This window comes from Pongo pygmaeus, chromosome 4 (assembly GCF_028885625.2).
Source record: "Pongo pygmaeus isolate AG05252 chromosome 4, NHGRI_mPonPyg2-v2.0_pri, whole genome shotgun sequence".
NCBI lineage: Eukaryota > Metazoa > Chordata > Mammalia > Primates > Hominidae > Pongo > Pongo pygmaeus.
The window spans coordinates 154017040-154041221 of NC_072377.2; the positions used below are offsets into that span (position 1 = coordinate 154017040).

General features: G+C 47.1%; 1 protein-coding gene across 11 annotated transcripts in view; it reads left to right on the forward strand.

Moving 5' to 3' along the window:
- ABLIM3 (actin binding LIM protein family member 3) overlaps positions 1–17756 on the forward strand; it is a 119167-nt gene extending 101411 nt beyond the window's left edge. For 5 of the 11 annotated variants that reach the window (XM_054488278.2, XM_063665268.1, XM_054488275.2 and 2 more), the window contains 9 exons: positions 2045–2179; positions 3641–3705; positions 4940–5087; positions 7030–7059; positions 7662–7720; positions 8576–8636; positions 9416–9510; positions 9970–10050; positions 15519–17667. In XM_054488278.2, the coding sequence (XP_054344253.1) occupies positions 2045–2179; positions 3641–3705; positions 4940–5087; positions 7030–7059; positions 7662–7720; positions 8576–8636; positions 9416–9510; positions 9970–10050; positions 15519–15632 (788 nt within the window). In that variant the 3' untranslated portion in view covers positions 15633–17667. Of the gene's footprint in view, positions 1–2044; positions 2180–3640; positions 3706–4939; positions 5088–7029; positions 7060–7661; positions 7721–8575; positions 8637–9415; positions 9511–9969; positions 10051–15518 lie in introns of all 11 variants that reach the window. The other 6 variants (XM_063665261.1, XM_063665262.1, XM_063665263.1 and 3 more) reach the window with 2 other exon arrangements.
- The last annotated feature ends 6426 nt before the right edge of the window (positions 17757–24182 follow it).

Sequence of the window (24182 nt, forward strand, 5' to 3'; positions counted from 1 at the left end):
CATGCTCTAAGTTGTTCTCAGTCACAGTCTCCTGAGAGTGGATGGAGACTTGCAGAGGAGATGTAGATGAGTGAGGTTGCAGAGGGTCACTTCCTTCTTTCATTCGTTCATTGATTTAGTGTTTCTTTTTTTTTTTTTTTTGCCTTGGAATGAATTTGTATTTTTCTAATCACAATAGTGTCTGTATACTTTTGAAAAGCAGCTGCATACATATGTAGGATACATAATACTGATTTTCTTTTTTTTTATTTTATTTATTTATTTTCATTTATTATTATTATTATACTTTATTCTTAAAGGATGATCTGTGGACCATCTGCACCTAAGAGACATTTAAAAGGCAGATTCCCTGGCCCCTTCCTTGCCCCAGACTCCCTTAATTATAAATATTGAGAGTGTGAACTAAGAATCTGCACTATAACTGGTTTTGTCCGTGATTCCTACCTGCACTTAGTATGAGAACCACCAAGTCATTCATCACTGGCACCACCCATTCATTTTTGCAAAAAGTACTTACTAAGCCTCGATTGAATGAGCGCATCCCTTCCATTGAAGCTGCAGAGGAGCAGCTGCCACCCTGTGCACCCACACTTGCTTAAGGATCTAGCTGGATAGCAAAAGGAGGCCCAGAATCGGTGGAGCTTGGAGATGAGTGAAGCAGTCCTGCACCAGGTTCTGAACTAATTAGCTGGTGGAGGGGACAGTACGAGTTTAAACAGTGGCTCTGGGTGCCTAAGATTCTACAGTTTAGACAGACATCCTTGGTTCCAGAGGGGGCTGAGCAGGGGGTCCTAAGTGAGTCTGTGAGCATGTGCACATCTATACCAGCCTGTGAAGGACATGCCATGTCCCCTGAGTACTCATAGAAAGACACCAACATGACAAAGGTAGTTTGGCTTTATACCTAGAAAAGGCCCCCAGGTCGCAAGCTTCTCAGGACTTCGTGGGATTTTCCAGGTGGGCTCTGAGGGGTGGCATTAAGCAGACTCAAGAGGAGTCTGGGGTGGAGGTGGGTTGCTTGGAAAAGAGGGCAGAGGAAAAAGCTAAATGCAATCAGCCAGGAGGGGCTGCCCAGGACCCAAGTCAAAGAGAAGAATTTGAAATCTTTGGAAGCAAGTGCTGTTGTGGGGGCTGCATAGCCTGGGGCTGGCTGAAGCTGATCCACCACCCTCTGCCACTCTGGCTCCACAGAGCACAGAGCTTGTCCCTAAAGCTTCCTGTGGCTGACCATGAGAAATGGTCATGCAGCGACACACACTTCCCCAGCCCCTCTCTCTGCTCTACCAGCCTGTCACCCACGTTTGGGCCACGAGAAGTCACTGCTCTGTAAGTAGTTGTGACTGCAGTGGGTCTTTTTGGTCACCCCTGTCCTGGGCTTACTTCAGTGGAAGCTTGAAGCTGGATGGCACCTGAGCCAGCCGACCAATTTTGACACTTACAGATGAGGAAACAGGCAGAGATGGTAGGAACTGCCCAGTGTTACAGCTGAGTAAAGTGGCAGAGCTGCGACCAGAACCCGGCTTTGCTGACTCCCTGTCTAGCACTCCTTCCTTCAGGCTATGTAGTCCCTGAGCAGAATGTGGCATCTCAGGTTGTAAGGAATGATGGAGTTCAAATTTATAACAAGGAAGGCTTCTAAAGGTCTAGGAAGGCTTCTAAAGGGCTGGGGCTCACCTGAGACTTGTCCAGTCTTATTTGAGGAGCCACACCCTTAGAGGTCATTCTGGAACAGACCTGGGAATCCATGGAATGTGCTGGAAAGAGCCCTGGGCTGAGGTCTGGTCCAGTTCTGGTGCTCACATGCTAGGTAGTCTTAAGCAAGCCCCTTTCCCTCTCTGGTGCTCCAATTTCTAAATGCAAAATGAGGGTTTGGCCCCAGTGCTTTTCCAGCTCCGATGCTCCATGGCCCAGTTCTAACAGAGAGCCCTGATCTTGAAGTGGCCTCACTCCCCTGGGCTGGAGCCTGGCAGAGATAGGAAAAGGGTACACAGTCCCATCCCGGTCACTCTGCCTTCCTGAAGTGCTCTCCTTGGGTCCTCTGCAGGTGATTTGTCTACAGCAACCAAGAGCAAAACAAGTGAAGACATCAGCCAGACCTCCAAGTACAGTCCCGTCTACTCGCCAGACCCCTACTATGCTTCGGAGTCTGAGTACTGGACCTACCATGGGTCCCCCAAAGGTAGTACCCCCATAGGAGCCTGGGGCCAGGGCCCTATCACCTGTGCCAAGGACACGGGTGTTCAGAACAGTTGCCCACTCCTTTATACAATCATTCTGAATAAGAGTGCTTAGAGGGTTTATAACTGAGGGTGTTTATTCATTCAACAAATATGTACTAAACACTAGCCATGGACCCTAGCAATACACTGGGGAGCAAAACAGACCAGGTCCTTGCCCTTGTGGAGAAGACATAGGCCCCAGCCATGAGAGGGAGGTGATGTGCAGAAGGTAGGAGAGCTGATGGCAGGGGCCTGCTGTCCAGCCTGAAGATGACAAAAGCTTCTCAATGCAGCCACTCAGCTGCCATCAGGAGGGTGGCAAGGATGTAACACAGCAGAGAGTGTAGAAATACCTCTGCAAAGACCCAGGATGTGAGAGAGGATTCCATTGGAGGAAAGAAAAGGCTGTCCACTTAACCTTGAACTCAGAGAGGAAGAGAAGCAGTAGAGGTGAGGGAGGAGGTCCCCCAGGGTTTTGAGGGCTGAGGTAAGGATTTTGGTTGTTATCCTAAACAGTGAGTGGCATGATCACATCGAAAGTAGCGGCATGATCACATTTGTGCTTTTGAGAGACGACTTTGGCTGTAAGGTAAAAAATGGTTGGGAGGATGGAGAAAGAAAGGATGTGGGGAGGTGGAAGGCTCCTGGTAAGGGGTCTTAGTGGTCCTCGGATACCACTTCACCCAGTCATACAACCCAAGCTGTTCCTCTCAAGTATGGGGGGAGATTTTTCATCAAGATCCACTCTTATTCAATGTCTTTACTAATTGAATGTCCATTCTAAGCAAAGCTTCATAGAAGCTCAGAGATGACTCTTTGGGGCTGGGCACAGTGGCTCATGCCCGTAATTCCAGCACTTTGGGAGGCCAAGTTGGGAAGATCACTTGAGCCCAGGAAATTGAGACCAGCCTGGACAACATAGCACTTCTTCTCTACAAAAAAATTTTTAAAAATTCTCTGGGCATGATAGTGTATGCCTGTAGTCCCAGCTACATGCAAGCCTGAGGCAGGAGGATCCCTTGAGCCTGGGGGCTTGAGGCTGCAACAAGCCATGATCACACCACTGCACTCTAGCCTGGGTGACAGAGTGAGCCCCTGTCTCAAAAATTTAAAAATTTAATAAAAGGATGACTCATTCGCTACTCTCAAAGAAGTCTTCATTTAGAAAAGAAGGTAAGACACAAATACAACTATAACCAAGTGGGCAGTGATCCGTCCCCACGGGAGAGGAGGGTTCAGAGACCACAAAGACAGCAGATACCACTTTCAGCTGATGTGGGGCTTAGCTTAAACAAGACTGTTTCCATTGAAAAATAAGATTAAAAAGAAAAGTGGCTTTTCTTTTTAAAAAAAAAAAAATGCCTTAAGCCAGGCTGAGTGGGGTGCACATGCTGGAGCTGATCTTATCTGTCTTTTGACAGTGCCCCGAGCCAGAAGGTTCTCATCTGGAGGAGAGGAGGATGATTTTGACCGCAGCATGCATAAGGTGGGCAGAGGCCACAGCACTGAATACGATGCTTAGAGCATATATCACTGAGGGTCTTTTCATTTGCAAGCGACAAAAAACAGATTCAAGCCCACTTATGATAGAAAAAAGAAAAGCATAGCTTTGTATAACTGAAAAATCAAATGGTAGAATTAGCTTAAAGTACGGCTAGATCCAACTGCTCAAAAAAATGCCATAGGAAATTCATCTCTTCACTTCTGGGGCTTGCCTCTGCATTGGCTTCATGCTCAGGCAAGCTATTTTCACATAATGGTAAGCAGGTGCTTGCAACCCTTGTTCATTGCTGGTGAAACCCTTGTTCCAGCCCCTGTGGAAAACAATTTGGTGGTTCCTCAAAAATTAAACATAAAATTACCATATGATCCAGCAATTCCACTCCTAGATATATACCCAGAAGAATTAAAAACAGGACTTAAACGAATACATATATACTCATATTCATGGCAGCACTATTCACAAAAGCTAAAATATGGAAATAATCCAAATGTCCATCAGCTCATGAATAGACAAAATATGGTATGTCCATACAGTGCAATATTATTCAGCCATGAAAAGAAATGAAGTAATGATACAGGCCACAATGCAGATGAACCTTGAAAACATTATGCTTAAGAAAAGAAGCTAGACACAAGATCACATATTGTGTGATTCCATTTCCATGAAATATGCAGACTAGGCAAATCCATAGAGACAGAACATAGATTGGTGGTTCCCAGGGGCTGGGGGAGAGGGGAATGAGGAGTGAGTGCTTCATGGGTATGGGATCTCCTTTGGGGGAAATGATGGTATTTTGAAATGAGATAGAGGTGGTAGTTCCACAACATTGTGAATGCACTAAATGCCACTGAATCATTTCCTTTAGAATGGTTAATTTGAAGTTATGTAATTTTCACCTCAGTTAAAAAGAAAAAGGTGGCTATCTGCCCATTGTTGAATCAATCACTGTGCCAGGACAATGGGATCCTGTCACTGGCCAGGCTTGCTTTTTTGTGCCCACCACCAGACCCCTACCCAGACCACAGGACAACTTGTGGAAGACAAGATGAGATTGCAACAGGAAACATGGGTGCCACAAGGTGGGAGGGATGCCGGGAAGGCAAACATGAGAGCAGGCTACTATAGAGGATGTGATCCTCAGCCTTGCCCAAGCCCGTTCCATCTCAGTGTCCTTTATTTTCCTTCTAACTTCATGTTGCTCTTCCCCCACCCTCAGCTCCAAAGTGGAATTGGCCGGCTGATTCTGAAGGAAGAAATGAAGGCCCGGTCGAGCTCCTATGCAGATCCCTGGACCCCTCCCCGGAGCTCCACCAGCAGCCGGGAGGCCCTGCACACAGCTGGCTATGAGATGTCCCTCAATGGCTGTAAGCACTGCTCTGGAAGCCCAACAGGGTGGGGATACCTTTCTCTGTGACTATCTGGCAGTGTCAGCTGTTCACTCTGAGCCAGGCTCCCTTGAGGCACAGCCCATGCATCCTCTTTCTTCTTCCTCACAGCAGCCCTGTGGTGGGTGGGGTGCCCTTATCACCCTACATATACAGATGGGGAGTGAAGGCACAGAAGCCTTTGATGACTTGCCCAAGATCACTCAATTTATCAGTAATGGAGCTTACTTAATCAGCTTCCTTGTCTGCTTTTATAAATTAGGTTCTATTGGAATGTAGCCAGCCCAGTCTCAATCTCCTGGGCTAACAAAAGAATCAGAAGAGGCTGGCCACAAAGGTTAGCCCCAAACCCTGCAATGCCCCTTCTGGGAGCTTCATTGAAGTCTAGAATACAGATTTGGAAAGGCGCTCTATGGGGCACTATATAAGACCATGCTCTGCCCTGAGCAGTCACTTCCATTGCTTTGGGGCATCTGAAGCTCTGACTTCCAGTCAGATTCAGTATAAAGAAAAATGGCTTGGCTGGACGCAGTGGCTCATGACTGTAATCCCATCACTTTAGGAGGCCGAGGCGGGCAGATCACGAGGTCAGGAGATCAAGACCATCCTGGCTAACATGGTGAAACCCCGTCTTTACTAAAATTACAAAAAATTAGCTGGGCGTGTTGGTGGGCGCCTGTAGTCCCAGCTACTCAGGAGGCTGAGGCAGAAGAATGGCGTGAACCCGGGAGGCGGAGTTTGCAGTGAGCTGAGATTGCGCCACTGCACTCCAGCCTGGGCGACAGAGCAAGACTCTGTCTCAAAAAAAAAAAAAAAAAAAGAACAATGTCTGATAATCATCGGAATGGCTCAAAGATGTAAGGGATGGCCTCCTGAGGTAGTGAGTCTACCATGATTTGAACTTATACAAGCAGGGGCTTTATTCAAATACTTCTTGAAAATCTCATTGCAAGCTCCTCCTATTCCTGGACACATACACACACACACACTCACACACACACACACTCTGTCTGCCTCTTCCTTTTCTTACTCCTGTGAGATGCAGTCCTGCCAGGAAATCTCATCTCGGATCAATACTTTATGGATAATAAAATGCATCATTTATTACACTTCTATGTGCCAGGCATTTGTAGGAATGTTACACTCCTGGTAGAGCTGCAATGTAGAGGGATTATTATCACCCACTTTATAGATGAGAGAACTGAGGTTAAGCCACTTGCTCCAAGTCAAAAGCCAGTAAGTGACTGAGTCAAGATCAGACCCAAGTTGGAGTGGCCCCAAGGCCATGAGCTCTTCCCTCTTCCCCATACTACACCTTGACTCTCAGTGAGATTGAAGATGTTGGTGTTGGTGGCAATAATGATAAAGCCAGTTTTATGGAGTGTTACAGATGCGTCAGGCACTATGCTAAGTATCTTACTGTATTGTGTCACATATTCTTCACAATAATCCTACAAAGGAGACACTATCACTCCCCGTTTTGCAGATGAGAAAACCAAAGCGTGATTAATTAGATTGTCTGAAGTTAGAAATCTACTAATAGCAGAGCCAGGATGAACTGCTGAGCCTGTTTTCCTGCCTGACCACTGAGGGCCACTGTTTTCAACCCCTGGCTCTGGGGTCTGTGCAGTGCACCAGTGCTGTTTGCAATTCAACCTTGTTCAACCACATCTGTGCAACAAATATCACAGAGCACCTGCCCTGTGCCAGGTGCCAGGCTAGGAGCTGGACAGGGAAGAGAGATGGGGTGCAAGTGCAACAATTAAAAACTGACCAGTTCAGGAGGGTCTGAAGGAGGCCCCTTTTCCCAGCCAGCCAGGGAGACCAAGTATGGAAGCCACATTTCTTTGTCCCCATGAATTGTCTTCACCATGTTTGTCTTTCCTCAAGAGCAATGACCTTCAGCTTTTCTCTCCTGCAGCCCCTCGGTCGCACTACCTGGCTGACAGTGGTAAGTTCTGCCTGCCCTACCTTCAGCCCATCATGTCCCATGAGGGACAGAGCTGTGTCAGCTGCAGTTCTCCATAGTTCTAATGACCATAAAATGTGGATGTCCCAGCCCACTGCTGACCTCAAATAGTCTAGTCCATTGTATTTGTCAGATTGTGGGTCTGCATTTGGGTTTCTGGAACTAGGATTGCCATCCCCAACAGACGGTCCCAGAGAGAAAAAAGTGCACACACCTCTTCCACCACCTGGGAGCCTTCCTACCTGAGTTCTGAGCTTGACTTCAATTCCAGGACCTTTGTCCAGAGCCAGCCTGTGGCCAGGACACAGAGGTCTATCACAAGAAGATAGAGATGTGCAGGTCAAGGATAGAAGAGTATATGAGTGGGTGCCTTGGGCAGGTATCTAGAATTCTGCTAGGGTGAAATGCCCCCAGAGATGGTCAAGTTGCAAATCTGGAGAGCATCAGGAAGAGTTGGTGGCCTCTGGCCTCCACCCCTTCCTGCTAGGTTGGGAGCAATGTTGGCCATTGGTGGCCAGATGACCTCGGGGAGAGGGACTCATGGCTTGGAACTCCTGGTAATTGCTCTAGATCCTTCTTTTCAGATCCTCTCATCTCCAAATCTGCCTCCCTGCCTGCCTACCGAAGAAATGGGCTGCACAGGGTAAGAAGCTGTGCTGGGGGATGGGGGGGACGTTGTCCCCAAAATGCTAATAAATCCAACATTAGTTTGTTGTAAGGTGAAACCTGAGCAAAGGTCCTGGGGCTAGTGGTGGGTTAACTGAAACAACTGTATGGCAATGACTTGCTCCCCTCCCTGGTGACCCCTTCGTGAAAAGGGGCCCCCATGGGAGGGGCTTGGGAACAACTAGTACTTATTGGGCAATAACTCTGTGCCAGGGTCTCAGCTAAACACTTTGCAAGCACTAATTTATTTTGCCTTCACAACCCATGGAGGTAGTTACTATCATTTACCCTACTTTGTGCATGCAGAAAGGCACAGAGAGGTGAGGTGACTTGCCCACACTCTTCAACAAGAAGTGGTAGAGCCAGGATTCAAGCCCAGGCCAGCTGATCCCACAGCCCACCCCTGACTGCTATGCTCCACTGGCCTCTAACATGGCCTGTACATTTTCTGAGCTCCCTGAGCATGCTGTTATGGAAAAAGAAAAATGATGAGCAGGGGAAGGAGGATTGAGAGTTCATGGAAGGAGTGACTTGCAACTTCCAGCCAGGTTGTCAGGGCAAATCTCCTAGAAAAAGGGGTATTTGAGCAATGAAAGAAAGCATGAAGAAGTGAAATTCACCAAATAAATGGATATCTATTGAGTACCCACCATGTGCCAGGACAAAGCACAGGGATATAGCAGCGAGTTAAGTTTCCCTAACTTGAGACAGAGGCTGCTGAGAAGGCCCTATGTCCCACAAGCGCCAGTCCATTTTCTGGAGGTGGGTGAGTGCTTCAGGGAGGCATAGGTGAGCTTATCTCAGGCCAGCCCTGGTTCTATCTCTTCTGCAGACGCCCAGCGCAGACCTCTTCCACTACGACAGCATGAACGCAGTCAACTGGGGCATGCGAGGTGAGTGCAGGCCTGCAGGGGGTCTGCAGGGAAAGTGCCTCCAGATGTACCACTCAAAACTGCAGCTTGACCCTCGGCAAATGATGGCTACAGATTCTGTCCCCACGCTGGGCTGTATCCAACCCTGAGTTCTTACTCCCTTTCACTTCCCACCCCCTCCCTTTTCCCCTGCTTTTCCCTCATCCTCTCAAATCCTGGCCTTGGGTGATCTCCAAGCCACCTGTCCCATCTGGGTTCCCAGAACCATCACAGAGTTCTGCTGTCTTCTCCCTGGACTGTGGAGCGAGGGTTGCCTGCCAGCCCCAGTGGAGGGAAGCACTCAGAGCCAATTGCACACTGTTCCCAGTAAGAATTCCATGAGCTTCCTGCTCTCTGCCAGTGATGCTTTCACACCAACCTCGACCAGCTCCTATGAGCAAGCTCAGGTAGAAGGGGCCCACATCAGAACCTCAAAGGATTCCCCACAGAAGACAGAGGATCTTATCCATGTGTTTCAGATCTCAGATTCTTCTAATTTCTATTCTAAATATCTCTAAAGCCATTTTTTCCTTAAAACCATCTCAAGATCAGCCCAACCCCTATCTTTAGCCTTCCACTGTGCTCATACCAGCCTTGATTGTCCTTCAGGGTGAATTCAGTGAGGACAAGGTCTCTGGGTTAAGAGAAGTAGACAATAGAGGCCAGACTCCCTGAGAGAGTAGGACAGAGGCCCGTGTAGTGATGCAAAGCAAAGACTGATGGGCTCCATTCTGTGTGTGTGTCTCTTTTTCTCTCTGCAGAGTACAAGGTAAAGGATGTGCATAGACCTGGGGGTCTCCAGGATTCTTGGAGCCGCTACACTGGGGATCACCAGGAGGATGACAGCACTGTCTGTGTAGGAAAGGGAACATAGATAAATAACCCCAGGGGTCCTTTCAAGACCAACATTTCCTGCCCCTCCTTGGCCCACTTTTCCTGAATCCTGCCCTAGGTCTCTTGCCTACTGAAATCAGATACTCTCCCTGGGCTTCAGAGACACTCTGGTGGCTTGCCAGTCACCAAATATTAGACACTTACATTTGGGAGGTTATGTGCCCATATTATTGCATGGGCACATGGCAAATACCTCCAAGCTTATTCCTAGTAGTATTAGGGGACTCTCTGGGGCCTTGTCTTTGAGAGAAGGTATCTTAAGGCTGCTGGGCAACCCCAAGACGGGCAGATCCAGCTCTTCCTCCAGACTTAATTTCTGGCCCTTTCTGGATAGAACAGAGAGCCCAGACACAAAATATACCTGAAAGGAACAAGCCCACCACCCTCACCCAAGCTGGAGACCACCTCCCTTTCTCCTTAGATCTACCCTTATGAACTGCTGCTGGTGACTACAAGAGGAAGAAACCGACTGCCCAAGGATGTAGACAGGACCCGTTTAGAGGTAAGTCTAAAAAACTGAGCAGGAACTCTTGGGTTGAAAGAAATTTCAGAAGTTGCTTGGTATAATCCAGCTCAAGGGGGCTGGATGGAATGAGTGGCTTTAAGATCACACAGCTTATTGAAAAAGCAGGGACTTGAACCAATTTCCTCAACCCAAAATTTCCCCATGCTGTTCCCCAAAATTGCCCCATGCTGTTCCCCCAAAACTGCTCCATACTGTTCCCCCAAAACTTCCCCATGCTGTTCTTTGCTGCCTCCTCTTCAATTCAGTTAGTGTCTGTGGTGCAAAGGGATAGTAAGTCCTCAACTAGGGCCAATGCTTCTGCAGAATTGCAGAAGAGCTAGATTTGCTCCCTTCCCCCAAGGGGCCCTCAGTCTCAGGATTGTGCATAAAACTTGTGCTTGTGATGGGGGACAGGGGGAGGGAGCACTATGTAGAAGGAAAAAAAGCGTAAGTAAGTCTTGAGTCAAACTCCCTAGGTTCAAACTCTGATTCTGCCATCACTAGGTGGGCAGCTTTAACCAAGCAACAACCTCACTGCAACTTGGTTTTCTCCTCTGTAAAGTGAGGGTGATTGATGTGCTTCCCTCCTGCTGCCAAGAGAAGTGAGTGAGCCAGTACCCATAAAGCCCTTAGCATGGAGTCTGGCAACATACTGAGTATGAAGTGCCCAATGAACATTAGATTACTGTTGTGCAGGGGAGACCACTAAGGCCTGAGGCAGTCAACACAGGTTTGCAGAAAAAGGAAGGATGTAGATGGACTAGGAAGACAAGTAGAGTTTGTGATCGATGGAGATGGAGAGGAGAACAGCATAAATAAAGGTGCAGAGGTGGGCCAGAACATGGTGCCCGGCATTTGAGCCATCCAGACACCTGGTGTGGAGTTCCAGTTCCTGGGCTCCTCTAGTGCTGCAGCACACTCTGCCCCTTACAGCCTGTTGCCACTCCCTGCCTCTCCCTTTCCCTAGAATGCCTGTATTACTCTGTTCTAATGCGGCTAATAGAGATATACCTGAGACTGGGTAATTTATAAAGAAAAAAAAGGTTTAATGGTCTCACAGTTCCACATGGCTGGGGAGTACTCACAATCATGGTGGAAGGAAAAGGAGGAGTAAAGTCACGTCTTACATGGCAGCAGGCAAGAGAGATTGTGCAGGGGAATGCCCTTTATAAAACCATCAGATCTCATGAGACTTATTCACTACCAGGAGAAGAGTATATGGAAAACTGCCCCCAAGATTCAATTATCTCCACCTGGCCCCATCCTTGACACGTGGGGATTATTACAATTCAAGGTGAGATTTGGGTGGGGACACAGCCAAACCATATCAATGCCCTTCCCATCTCACCAGCCTCCTTGCTCCTCAGGGCTCTCCACTAGTAATCCCTGTGCCCCAAAGCCTCCTCCAACCCTCCTACAGGAGGGGCCACTCCTCTTGTCCTCTGACCTCCTCCAGCTTTCTATCCAAAGTGCATCAAGCACCTTTCACTCTCCTGTGTATCAGATCATGGATGTGTCCATTTCCTCTGCTTGACCCTGAGTTTCTTAGGGACAAACATTGTCTGCCCTCTACCACAGGGTCTGGGCTGGGAGAGGTGTCAGAAAACGTTTGTGGGATTGAGTGCAGGCTTCTGAAATAGGAGGCTCAGCACTCCTCAGGAAAAGCATATGAGCCACCCTGGACTTGATGGCGTGGAATTGGCCCAGGGTAGAGGGTTGGGGCAGAAGGAAGGGAATGTACGTTAGCCAGGAAGCTCTGTGAGTTCTTCCAGCTCTAACACACTGGGTTAGCACCCCAGGAAGTGGGTGATTCTCCTCACATTTCAACAAGGGCCTCCTCCTTTCCCTGTCTCCAAATCAAAGTGTCTACCAGTGCTGAAGGGGACAGCTCCCAGGGCAGCTCAGTGAAGCCAGTTTTTAGGGATGGAAACATTCTCCAGGACATCAGAATCACCCAGGGACCTTTTTAAAAATACCATACAGGGGCCCCACAGTAGACCAATTCAATCACAATTTGGGGAAGGAGCTCAGGCCTAGAACTTTTTAAAAGCACCCAAGGATGTCTAAAATGTAGCCTGAGCTGAGGCCCACGGGCTAAAGACACTGCCCCAGCCTCCTGCACTAGTTCTAGGAGGGGACTGAAGAAGGAAGACTATGACCCTGTCCTCAAGGAACTCAGAGAATAGATATTCATTCATCCAACAAATATTTATTGAATCATCCTCACCTTACAGAGGAGAAAATAAAGGTTCAGCAAGGCTGCCATTTGGCTAAAGCTGATCACCTAGTGATGACAGAATCAGAATTTGAACCGAGGGAGCTTAACTTAAGCCTTGCTTATCTATACAGGGCTGCCTCCCCTCTCTTCCACCATCACAAGCACTCGTTTTATGTGCAGTCCTAAGACTGTTGGCCCCTTGAGGGCAGGGAGCAAATCTAGCTCTCCTCCTATGTCCGCAGAAGCATCCAGGTACTGTTCGAGGTGCTTACAATATATCAATGAACAAAACAGACACCGCTGCCCTCTTGGAACTACATTCTTGTGTGAGGAGACACAAGATGTGTCTCCTTTATTTGTGTCAATATTGTTGACACAAAGAAAAAATAAATGACACGATGTGTTAGAACGTAATAAGTGCTAAGGAAAAAAGTTAAAGGAGAGAAGAGAAGGGGATCAGGAGAGGAAGAGGCGAGTTGCAGTTTTAAATAGCATCATCAGAGTGGGTCTCATTGGATGCATGACAGTAAGCAAAGACTCAAAGTAGTTGAGGGAGTTGGGCATGCTTTTATAAGAAGGAAGAACTTTCTGGGCAGAGGGAACAGCCAGTGTTGAGAACCTGATGCAGGAGTAAGCTTGTTGTGTTTGAACATAGTAGAAGATTAGTGTGTCTAGGGTCACATGAGCACAACAAAGATGAGGAGGAGAAGATGAAGTCCAAGGAAACTGGAAGCAGATCACACAATGTAACAGATGCATGAAAAGATCACCATGATAGTGAAAGTGACCAGACTGAGTGCTTTCTGTGTGCCCTTGAGTGTTGAGCACATGACCTGTATCTGCTCATTCACCCTCATGGTATTCATGATGCAGACACTAGGATGCTCCCATTTTCCAGAAAAGGAAATTGAAGTTCAGGAGAGGTTAGGTAACTTGTCCATGGTCACATGGCCATTTCTCCCTGGCTGTAAGAGCTGCACTCTTAACCTTCCTGCTTTAACACCTTTCTGTGGCAAATGTCAGATGGACAGTCATGGCATTAGGGGCCTTGAGAACTGGAGAGAGAAAGGAGGCCCCAGCTGGCCCTTAGAGGAGAGAAGCCCTGGTCTCCTTCCAGTGTGTCCTACTTGTTAACACATTACTTGAGGGTGAGTCTACCATTCTTTTATATCAAGACTCATAACAAAGATTTTTGAACATGATAGAGAAACTCAACTGGAGAACCAATACCGACCACCACCCTCCAACAACAATAACAAATGATTCCAAAGTGCATTTTCCCTCAGTCTTTACTATGGAAGGAGCAGAGAAGGGGACTCTCCTATCCAAGGTGTCTTTCAGCACTCAACTTGAGTAGCACAAACATGGACAAGTCAATAGTACAAAGAAAGAGGCAGGGTCTTACGGATCTAACAAGCAAATGTGATGTGTGGGCACTGCCTGGGTCCTAGTTCAGATAAACAGACTGTGAAAAGACATTTTCAAGACAGGAACTTTGTAATGGACAGGTATCAGGGAATTCTGAGGAATTCTTGTTAGATTTTCTTGAGTTTACTCATGGCATTGTGTAACCACAATGTGAGAAAATATTCAGTGTGTTTTGAGAAACATTCTGAAGTGCATAGGAATGAACTGACACAATGTCTAGGCTTTGCTTTAAAATATTTCAGCAAATAAAATAGATAAATGAAGCAAATGTGGAAAACCTCACAATTACTGGATCTGGATAGTGGACATGGGCTTTGTCCTATTTTCTCTCTTTTGTGTAGTTTTGACATTTTTCATAATAGAAAGACTTACTTATGAATTTTTAATGGGACTGACCAAGAGGGGCAATGAGAATGTAATGCATTTTGCCTGGACTTTGGTCCCAGCTCTACTACTTCAAAAATTACTGACCAAAAATTATCAATATTACCTTTGTTTGAAATTCTGAAGGTATGGTGAAAATGTTAGTTCACATGGCCATGCGCCGTGGCTTACGCCTATAATCCCAGCACTTTGAGAGGCTGAGGAGGGCAGATTGCCTGAGCTCAGGAGTTCAAGACCAGCCTAGGCAACATGGTGAAACCCCGTCTCTACTAAACACAAAAAAAATTAGCCCAGCGTGATGGCGTGCACCTGTAGTCCCAGCTACCTGGGAGGCTGAGGCAGGAGAATTGCTTGAACTGGGGTGGTGGAGGTTGCAGTGAGTTGAGATCATGCCACCGCACTCCAGCCTGGACGACAAAGCAAAACTCTGTCTCAAAAAAAAAATAATAATAATTCACAGTGACAACAAGCCAGAGAACTGACTAATTATTGTGTGGTCACATAAATAATTTTCACTGAATCTCCTTCAGCACCCAATTAGCTCATGTAATTGCTACCAACAAGCCAGCTCAAGTGAATCCATTAAGTTTGTAGGCAGTATATATGCCATATATTTCTCTTTGTAAACTTAATTTTAAATTTCATTTTGAAAAATTGTAGCTATCCAGGAAAGTTTCAAGAATAGTAAAATGAACATCCATTTACCTTTCACTAAATACAACAATTGTTAACATTTGGCCACATTTTAAGTGCTGTATATTTCTAACTCTAAAAACTTTTGACAATGCATCACACTTTTAAAGCTGCTTAGAAGGGAGGAAGGGAAGGAGGCCAGAAAGAGGAGAAAATCTATTATAGAATACAGACAAGGGTTTGATTATAAAGCATATTTGTTTTCATGTCAGAAAAAGATAAAAGGACATTTTGGTACATCAAAAATTATGAGCAGTAATTTTTTTCATTGACTGGCCTGATGAACAGCCTTCCAGATCATTTGTTAAAACATCAGTAAGAGGAAATATCCCCTAAAATCTTGGACATGGCTCCTTTTTCTCTCAAAGGGGAGTGGGATAACATGAACCCACACACACTTCTGGATGCAAATACATGGAGCGGGCATGCAGAAAGCAGAGGGGTCAACAGGGGACTCCAAGGGATGTGTAGTGGAAGCGGAAGTCCCACTTGAGTCATAGGCAGGGGAGGCCTCTTCAGCCAAATCAGCTCCAGAGTCTTCCCTGGGAAAATGTTCATTCCATATTCACTCATTCAACAAATATTCATCACACGTTCCCCAGGCTCAGGCACCATGCAAGGCACAGGGTGCCCGAAGGGAACATGCAGCACCCACTGCTGCCTCCACCTACCCCTGCATCTTGCATCCTCATGCTGCTGTCTTTCTCTGTCCCCCCACCCCCGCCTGCCCTGCCTCCTTCAGCGCCACCTGTCCCAGGAAGAGTTCTACCAAGTCTTTGGCATGACCATCTCTGAGTTTGACCGGCTGGCCCTCTGGAAGAGGAATGAACTGAAGAAGCAAGCCCGGCTGTTCTAGGCAGAGGCTCTATAAATATATATGCATTTATATAAAGATATATGTAAAATCTCTCTACTGAAGCTCGGTATAATCCTCTCTTGTGTAATGGGACACACTGCCTGCCATGAGACTTGCTTTTCTGTACTGTCAGGCAAGCCCACGTCATCGAGATATTTTTATGCTCCTTACTTTCTCTTTTCTAAGTGCTGTGGGATCTGGGAAGGGATTTGAGGGGACTCTGTCCTTTTATTGGGGATCCTTTTTATACTGAAACATCTGTCCTAACTTGAGTGCCCCAAGGTCCAACTCTCTTTCCTAAAGAAGGTGCCTGAAGAAGTCTTTCTTCTCTCTGCTTCGTGGCCCCTTTCTTAAATTTCTAGGGCTGACGCTGACCATGTGGTTTCCATACCTTATTGGCCCCAGAGGGGCCCTCCCATGGGAAGATCTGCAGCAGTCTCCCCAAATCAATGAGCGCCTTTGAGCGCCCACGAAGAACTTTCTCAACACCCCCAATTAGGAGCTCAGTGCTCTTTGGGGGCAATGCAGTTAAAAGTGTGAGCCTCAAATCTAGTCACTACACCAGTCAACAGAAGTGGACAGGGCCTAGGCCTCTCCTCAGCTCCTTAACCCTCCTCCTTCTGCCCTGGATTGTAACCTCTCCCTTGTCCAAATCTAGGATTCATGGTAGGAAAAGGAAAAGGCCTTTCCCTTCCCTCCACCACTTCCAACTGGCCCCTTTGCCTGACCTGGACTTGGAGAACCAGAGGAAAGGAGAGGGAGCGGAAGTGGGAGATAGAGCAGGGCACCTGTTAGAATCAGAGCTGCAGGATTTCTTGGGACCCTCCTCTCTCCCTCACTGCTCCCAGCACCTCCTGACCCTTCCCCCTTTCAAGGAGAGGCCCATGATTGCAGCTTGTATTCTTTAGCCTTATTACAATCTATGTGCCTGACAACTCAACACACTGCAGGGCTAATGTTCCCACCAGAGCTCCAACTGAACAACCAGACAGACAACTCTCATCACTCTCCAGAGAGAAAATAGGCCATGTCCCAAAGAAAGGTTCTTGGTCTATGCCTCTGGTCTGTGGGCTGGCAAGGCAACCATACCATACCCCCGCCAGTCCTCAGCTCCTGCTGCAAAGTTGGCCATGTTTCACGGGGAAACTTTTGGAAGAGTGGCTGCTTATGAGATTCCAAAATGAAGTGTTGGCCAACACCACTCATGGCCATCCTGGATTTTCCCGGTGGCTCCCTTTCCTGCTCGCCTCCCTGAACAGGGGAGAAAGCTTAACCTCTCTTCTCCTCTCCAAACCTTTCACCTTGAGTGGGTAATGTTTGGTGGGGGCTGTTCCTTCTTGGAGATGCCTTGAGTCGGACCATTTTGAGATCATGGAGGAAGGATGAAGAAGTGAAAATGACAATAATGACTCTCAAGAGGCTGGTGATGTGACATGGCAAATGTAGAACTGACTTAAATTGAACAAACCCTCACTGAGCACCTCTGATGTTGAGCACCTGCTGAATACTGAGCACTGAATGGGGGAGGGGGAGGGAAGCATGGGGTGAGTCAACCTGGGACTCGGTCTCAGGGATATGCCTACCAATAGCGGGTATCATAAGGCATGTACCCAAACATAACGGATGTAAGGCAGAAAGTGATCGGAGAAGGAAAGAGAAAGTGTGTGTGATGTTAATGAAAAGTCATATGCAGTTAGAGCAGACCAAGGAAAGCTTTCTGGAAGAGATTGCATCTGAGGAAATTCAGGAAGGATCTTTGTAGATTGGGAGGAGATTCTAAATTGAAGGGGTGATAGGGTGAGGGGCCAGAGGGAAGTCTGCTGTGTTCTCATGTAGGATGTCAGCCCTCCCTGCAACTTCTCTTTTTGGCCAATGTCTTTTCACTTTCCTGACCCTTTAGAATCATCCCCAGCCAGACGCAATCATGGAAGCTGCCTCATTGTCACTGGTTAAGAACTTGGCAAGATTGAAGGGCTTTTGTTATTGTTGTTGGATATTTTTGTTTCCCATAAAAGCACATCATTTCAACCCTAAACCTGTGTCCTTCTGTTGTTTCTTGTGTGGGAGTGGAAATGACTGACATGGGAAGAGGCTGAACCTTGCACATTTTTCAAAATAAAAGCACCAAAACCACAGCCACTCCTTTGGCCTCAGTTTCTCCTTCTGTAAAATGAGAAAGTTTGATAAAGGTAAACATTACTCGGATTGTTTTCTGTAGAATGCAGGATCCCTCAAGATGGTAAAGGATGTTCCAAAAACAAAGAAGTTCTGTGATCAAAAATAATAATAATAATAATAATAACAGTTCCTTATTACTAAGCACCAGCAATGTTCCAAGTTCTATGTGAGCACTTCACACCCATCATCTCATTTAAGCTTCTGAAACAACCCAAGAGGTAGCCATTATTAACATCTCCATCTCCTAAATGGGTAAATAGCTTTGAAGAGAACCATAATTACCGCTAGTAGAGCCAGGAGTGAATTCCAGCCTGTCTGACTCAGAGAGACCAGCTTACCACTCTTATTAGGCAAGATCCTTCCAGCTGCAGGTAAAGAGAGCACCTTATTACAAGTGGCTTCAACGGTGAGAACACGTGTTGTCTTGCACGACCAGAAATGCAAGGTGCAGAGTTAGTACATTCAGCAGCTCAGGGATGGAGTCCAGAGCCCAGGTTGTTTGTATCTCTGTACCCCACCATCCTCAGCATGTTAGCTCTTGTCCTCAGCCACGTGTCCTCTATGTTTACAAGAGGCTTCTGTGGCTCCAGGCATCACGTCCTCACACAATCACATCAAAAAACAAGACAGTCTATTGCATGTCTATTATAGTCGGAAAAACTTTTCCGAAGTCCTCAGTAGACTTCTGCTTGGATCCCACGGCCAGAACTAGGGATATGTCCATGTTCCTGCTGCAATAAAGGCTGGGAAACTGGGCATTTGGCATTTTCAGCCTCAACAGGGGAACCAGGCCCTCTACCAACAAAGAAGAAGAGAGCAGGGCAGAAAAGGATGGCCTCTGGGTGAGGAAATCACAGCGCCTCTGCCACAACCGCTGTGCCGTGAAAGAGCACATCACATCCCTTCTCTCATAGACTCACAACAGGCATTGCCGAAAGTCCTGAGAAGTCCCACCATAGTACCTTTATTTAATCCAATATTTGATAAACGAATTTAACGTAACCTCTGTTTAAGACATGCTAGGCTTACTGTATTTTATCTGTTCAAAGATGCACTCTTTTTTCACGTTTCGACATCTCTGACGATGAGATGTGGCTTAGAATTAAAAGTAGCTCCTTTTCTGAGCTCTCATTCTGCAATTCTTCAATAAGAACCAATGCTAACTTTCAGCCCCAACATGGCCCCTCCAGACAGGTGGCTCAAATATGCAAAAAGATGAGAATGCATTTTGCTCCCTGCCTACACATGCACCCAACAAATATTCATGAGTGAGCATCTCCTGCCAGGCAGGAGCACTGAGGATACAACAGTGTGGAAGGCGGGAATGGGCTTTCCTCATGGACTCTGGTCTAGAGGAGAAACGAATCATAAATAAGGCAACAGAAAAAGAGCTGGCACATGAAGATAACTGCTACAGAGACAACAAATAGGTACCATGAGAAAGAAACTCACTTCGTATGCTAATCAAAGGATGAAAACTAAGTACCTGGGGAAAAGTGGGGTTGGCAGCATTCTTGGCACAGAGAACAGTGGATGCAAAGGCCCTGGAGTGAGCAAGAGGTTGGCTTGTTGGAGGAGCAAAAAGTACCAATGAGGCTGGAGTGGGGTGTATGCAGGGGAGAGTGAGATTAGAAGCGGTGGGAGGGCAGGCAGGGGCCAGCCATGCACAGAGTCTAAAAGGACTCCTCTCATCCATCCAGGCTTTGTAGAGGGTGCTTGGCTTGTGCTGTGGTTGTCAACATGCTGGGTATAGGAAGAATTGTTCCAAGCCTTGCCACTCAAAGTGTTGTTCCTAATCAGGAACATTGGCATCACCCAGGAACTTCTGTGAAATGCAGAACCTCATGCCCCACCCCAACCTGCCCAATCAGCATCTGTATTTTCATAAGATCCCCAGGTGATTCATACACATGGTGAAGTGTAAGAAGCGTTGCTCTCACCCATCTTCCTTTCATGAACAGACATAACATTTTGAGTCAGACTGTCTGAAATTCTAGAAGGGGGCTTTTCCCCACACATGCAACCCCTTTGGACACTGGAGATCAACCTTACATCAATGAAGCAGAATGTGACTTTGGAGGCCACAGAAACCACAGAAGGTAATGCCAATAATACAATAGTTGTAATTCGCAGCCACGATACAGGCTGACTGAGCGTTTGAGCAGATCAGAACAAGAAGCCAGTTCTCCTGTGCCTGCAGCCCCTCATCCTCACCAGGCACCCAGTTCATAGACATGGGCACCAGCTGTGGAAGATGTCAGCAGCTGCAACTGGCCACAGAGCCAAACAGGACTAGAAGGCTGTTATTCAGCACTGTTAGCAAAATTCAAGGGGGCAGAAGCACTACTAAAATTAATAGCAATTAACCTTCACAGAATTATGCCAGTTCCGTGTGGAATTAAGTTTTAAACGCATTATTCCACATTGGACTTTGAGTTGCTAAAAATCTTGACGGCGCAATGATAAACACCTACCTACATACTCAGCTATGGGCAGTGCCAAGCCACTCAGAAGCCCTGCAGCAAGACTCCAAATGAATAGAGTCCAGGGGCTGTGCAGATGAGGTTCAGCCTCTCCCCAACACTCAACAAGCCTTTCACCTCTGTACTTGGCCTGGTCCAATATGATTGGCCCAGAGACAGAGACAAGAGAAACCAAAGGCCAGAAGTCACCATCCGTGGTCAGCCTCAGGGAAAATTAGAGCTAAATGTGCAGATAAATGAGGCTTAAAATTGGCATGACTTCTGTGTCCATAGCCAGAAGCATTTCCTTCTCAGGGGGAACCATCCCAGTGCTTCCTGGATTTCAGTCATTCAAGCATCACCTTCATGATTTCATCGAATTATTTATTTTCTTAATACTATTTACTTGATATTTTTCTTTCAATTGACATGTATCTGATGTTTCTATTTTAATGCCAGCGAAAAGCACAGGTTTGTAGGACTGTTTAAATGGGGTTTTTTGCTTGTTTGGTTGGTTTAGCTTGTTTTGTTTAGTTTTGTTTTTTAAGAGACAGGGTCTTGCTGTGTTGCCCAGACTGGAGTCCAGTGGTGTGATCATAGTTCACTGTAACCTCAAACTCCTAGATTCAAGCAATTTTCCTGCCTCAGCCTCCCAAATAGATGGGACTACAGTCACGTGCCACCATGTTCAGCTCATTTTTATTTTTAATTTTTTGCAGAGATGGGGGGGGGGTCTCACTATGTTGCCCAAACTGGTCTCGAACTCCTGGCCTCAAATGATCCTCCCACCTCATCCTCCCAAAGTGCTGGGATTACAGGCATAAGCCACCGCACCCATCCTGGTTATATGTTTTTAATAGAAATTCACATAAATTCCTAACTCTCCAGATATGTTGGTCTGTGTAATATCTAAACATAGCTCACATTTTCACCAATTGTCTGAATTCCACACTTTGGGAAACGCTGTTCTACCTGATGGAAAAGGGAGGAGAGAAGGTATTTGTATTCCCTGTATGTCTTCATGATAGCTGGTCTTTGGGGACCCCAAGAGAAACAATCTGAAAATGCTGCAGAGAGAAGATAACCCAAAATTCTTTGACAACAAACAGGTCTTGCTGAACCACAGCTCACCTGACAGCCAAGACTGTCATATACCAGTGGTATCCTGCTGGGGCATCAGATAGACAGGGGGTCCCTGGACCTCGCTAAGGTTTTCAGTGGATACAGCCTTTCATATTCCCCGCTGCTGAGGGTTGTAAATCCTTTGCCTCCGGGTATGCTGCCATGAGCTCCAGCAGGGACAGTACGGCGTCATGGGTAAGGGCACGTGGTTAGACGCATCCTCCCTCAGGGCAGTCTCAGCCTTGCCATTTGCTAGTTGAACTGTGTCCTCACCCTCCCATTTCATATTTTGATTCCCTAACCCCCCAGTACCTCTGAATGTGACTCTACTTAGACATAGGGCGGCTTTTAGGGAGGTAACTAAGTTAAGATGAGGCCGTTAGGGTAGGGCCTGATCCAATCTGACTGGTGTCTTCATAAGAAGATTTGGATACGTGGTGACAGCCAGGGAGCCCATGCAGGGAGGGACGGCCACGTGAAGAGACAGCAAAGGGGTAGCCATCCACAAGCCATGGAGACAGGCCTCAGAGGAAACCAGCTCTGCTGGCAGAAATTCTGTTGTGGCAGCCCTAGCAAACGAATGAAATGAGATGTGCAAAATAGAAGTCGCGGCATTTAGTTGATAAAGTGGTGTGCTGCAGGTGCGCGCCTGGCTGCATTTCACTGCTCAGCACCTCCCTTGGGCTTAGAGCCTGTGGTTTACCTAGAGTATGAGTGCCCCCTCTGGGCCACTGCTGGAACTGCAGGGAGAGAGGCTGCCTTACTCACCTGGAATCTCCAGGTGTAAGGAATTCAGGCCTGCAGCTGTGTGGCCTTCTCTGCCACAGATTGGAACAGACCGCCTGAAGATGAAGACTAAACAGAGGAGGGCAGAGCCGGGAGATGGAGAGAAAAGAGCGACTGCTCGGTTTGCCTTCCTGGATCCAAGCTTGGCTTGAAACCAGCTTCGCCCCTTCAGCTACCCAGCTACCCTTTGAGCTTTTTCGTTAAAACTGGTTGGAGTTGTGATTCTATCACTTGCCACCAAAGAAGTTGTGACAGATACACTGGCTCCCAGAGTGAATGAATATTGGCAGCGGAATCCCGAATGTGTTCCTTTGCCATCTGTGTGAGGGAGAGTGACCACAATTTAAACACTGCAGACATGTGCTCCGATCAGAGCACGCAGTGTGACATGAATCACTAGGGAACACATAGGAAGGGTAAAAGCTTGCCTCAGTCTGTCACCGAAAAGTGTTTGTAGGGCCCAGACCTAGAGCCTTCTGGTTTTCCAAAACCTCCTTATGGATACAGAACTCCTTGTCATACAAAAGAAGCGTGACTGCCTCCCTAAGGCACAGGGTCTTGCCCACCTGGATCAGGACAAATTGTCCATCTGGCCCTAGCAATCTGTCATTCTAACAAAATAATCGGACTATGTAACGTTTTTAAATGTGCATACAAAACACCACTCCTTTGCAGACTCCGTGGGTAGCAGCATTTGGAGGCCTGGTAGTCCTCCCATCCAGGAGCACCGGGAGCTCCTTCAGGGAAGGAGGAACCTGGCAGAATCAGTTGCATTTCCAGGGACTGGATTTATATAAAACTCCCTGCAGGGGGCAGCCTGGGTATGTGGCCACGGTTTCAGCATCCCTTAATATTTTTCCATAAACATCTGACAAATTATTCAGAGGAAACCCACGCTGATTACATAATAACCAACACTTCTGACCATGGCTCAGACACTGTGCTAAGCACCTTACAGATCTCATTTAATCCCCTGGTACTACTTTCATCCTTATTTTACAGATGAGGCAATTGGGCCCTTGATAAATAACTCATCCAGTGTTTCACAGCTGTATGTGGCAGAGCCTGCACTTGATCTTAGAGATGCCTCACCCAAAGCCTGTGCACTTGGCTATATCATACAAAATCTCCTCCCTGAATAGACTGCCAGCTGGCATTTGAAGAAAATGTACCATGTGCTGGCATGGCACCAGCCACTCCACACTCTACATACACAGTTACACTGAAGCATCACAACTGCTGTGTGGGGAAGATGTTTGTAGCCCCAGTTTTTAGATGAGGAATCTGAGGTTCAGAGCAGTTGAAGATCGTCCCTGGACTGTGCAGGGGCGGGGCTGGGTAACACTCAGATCCACCTTGTACTAAAGTCATTCTCTTCACCATTGTGTCCCACACACTGAACAGAGTGGCTCAGGTGACCTCATATCAGGGCATCACTGCTCCCGGTTCTGGCTCTAAGGCCTTGTGTGATTTCAGGCAAGATTTCTCCCCTTCTCTCAGCCTCAGTTTCCCCAACTGACAAATGAAGGGACCAGACGGGCTAATGTCTCAGGCTTTTGGGGGCTCTAAAGCTTTTCTAGCTCCAGGTTATAAAACCCACTTTGGACTTCTGCAACCTGGCACCAGCCTGCAGCCACAGATGAAGCTAGGGGCGTGCAGCCCAGATCTTCAGAATAGAGTTAGTCCACGCTGCAGTGTTAGGAGCTGCACACCCTCCTCAGGCCTCAGCATGGAGGCCCCCGGCTGGACAGACCCTCCAGATGTCTTCATGGGTCCCTAATTTCCCTCAGGTTTCCACATTGGGGCCGGGGGGTGGCTATAGTCCAGATTAAGTCCACAGGGGTGTTTTAGTTGGCTATTACAATGTTTTAAAACAATTGGAATTCATTACCAACACTTTTAAATCAAAAGAGATTTCTCACTAAAATCTAGATTTCTGGGTTCTGCTGAAAAAGCTGAAGATTGGCCACTCCATTTCTGAGCTGACTGGTGACTGGCCCCT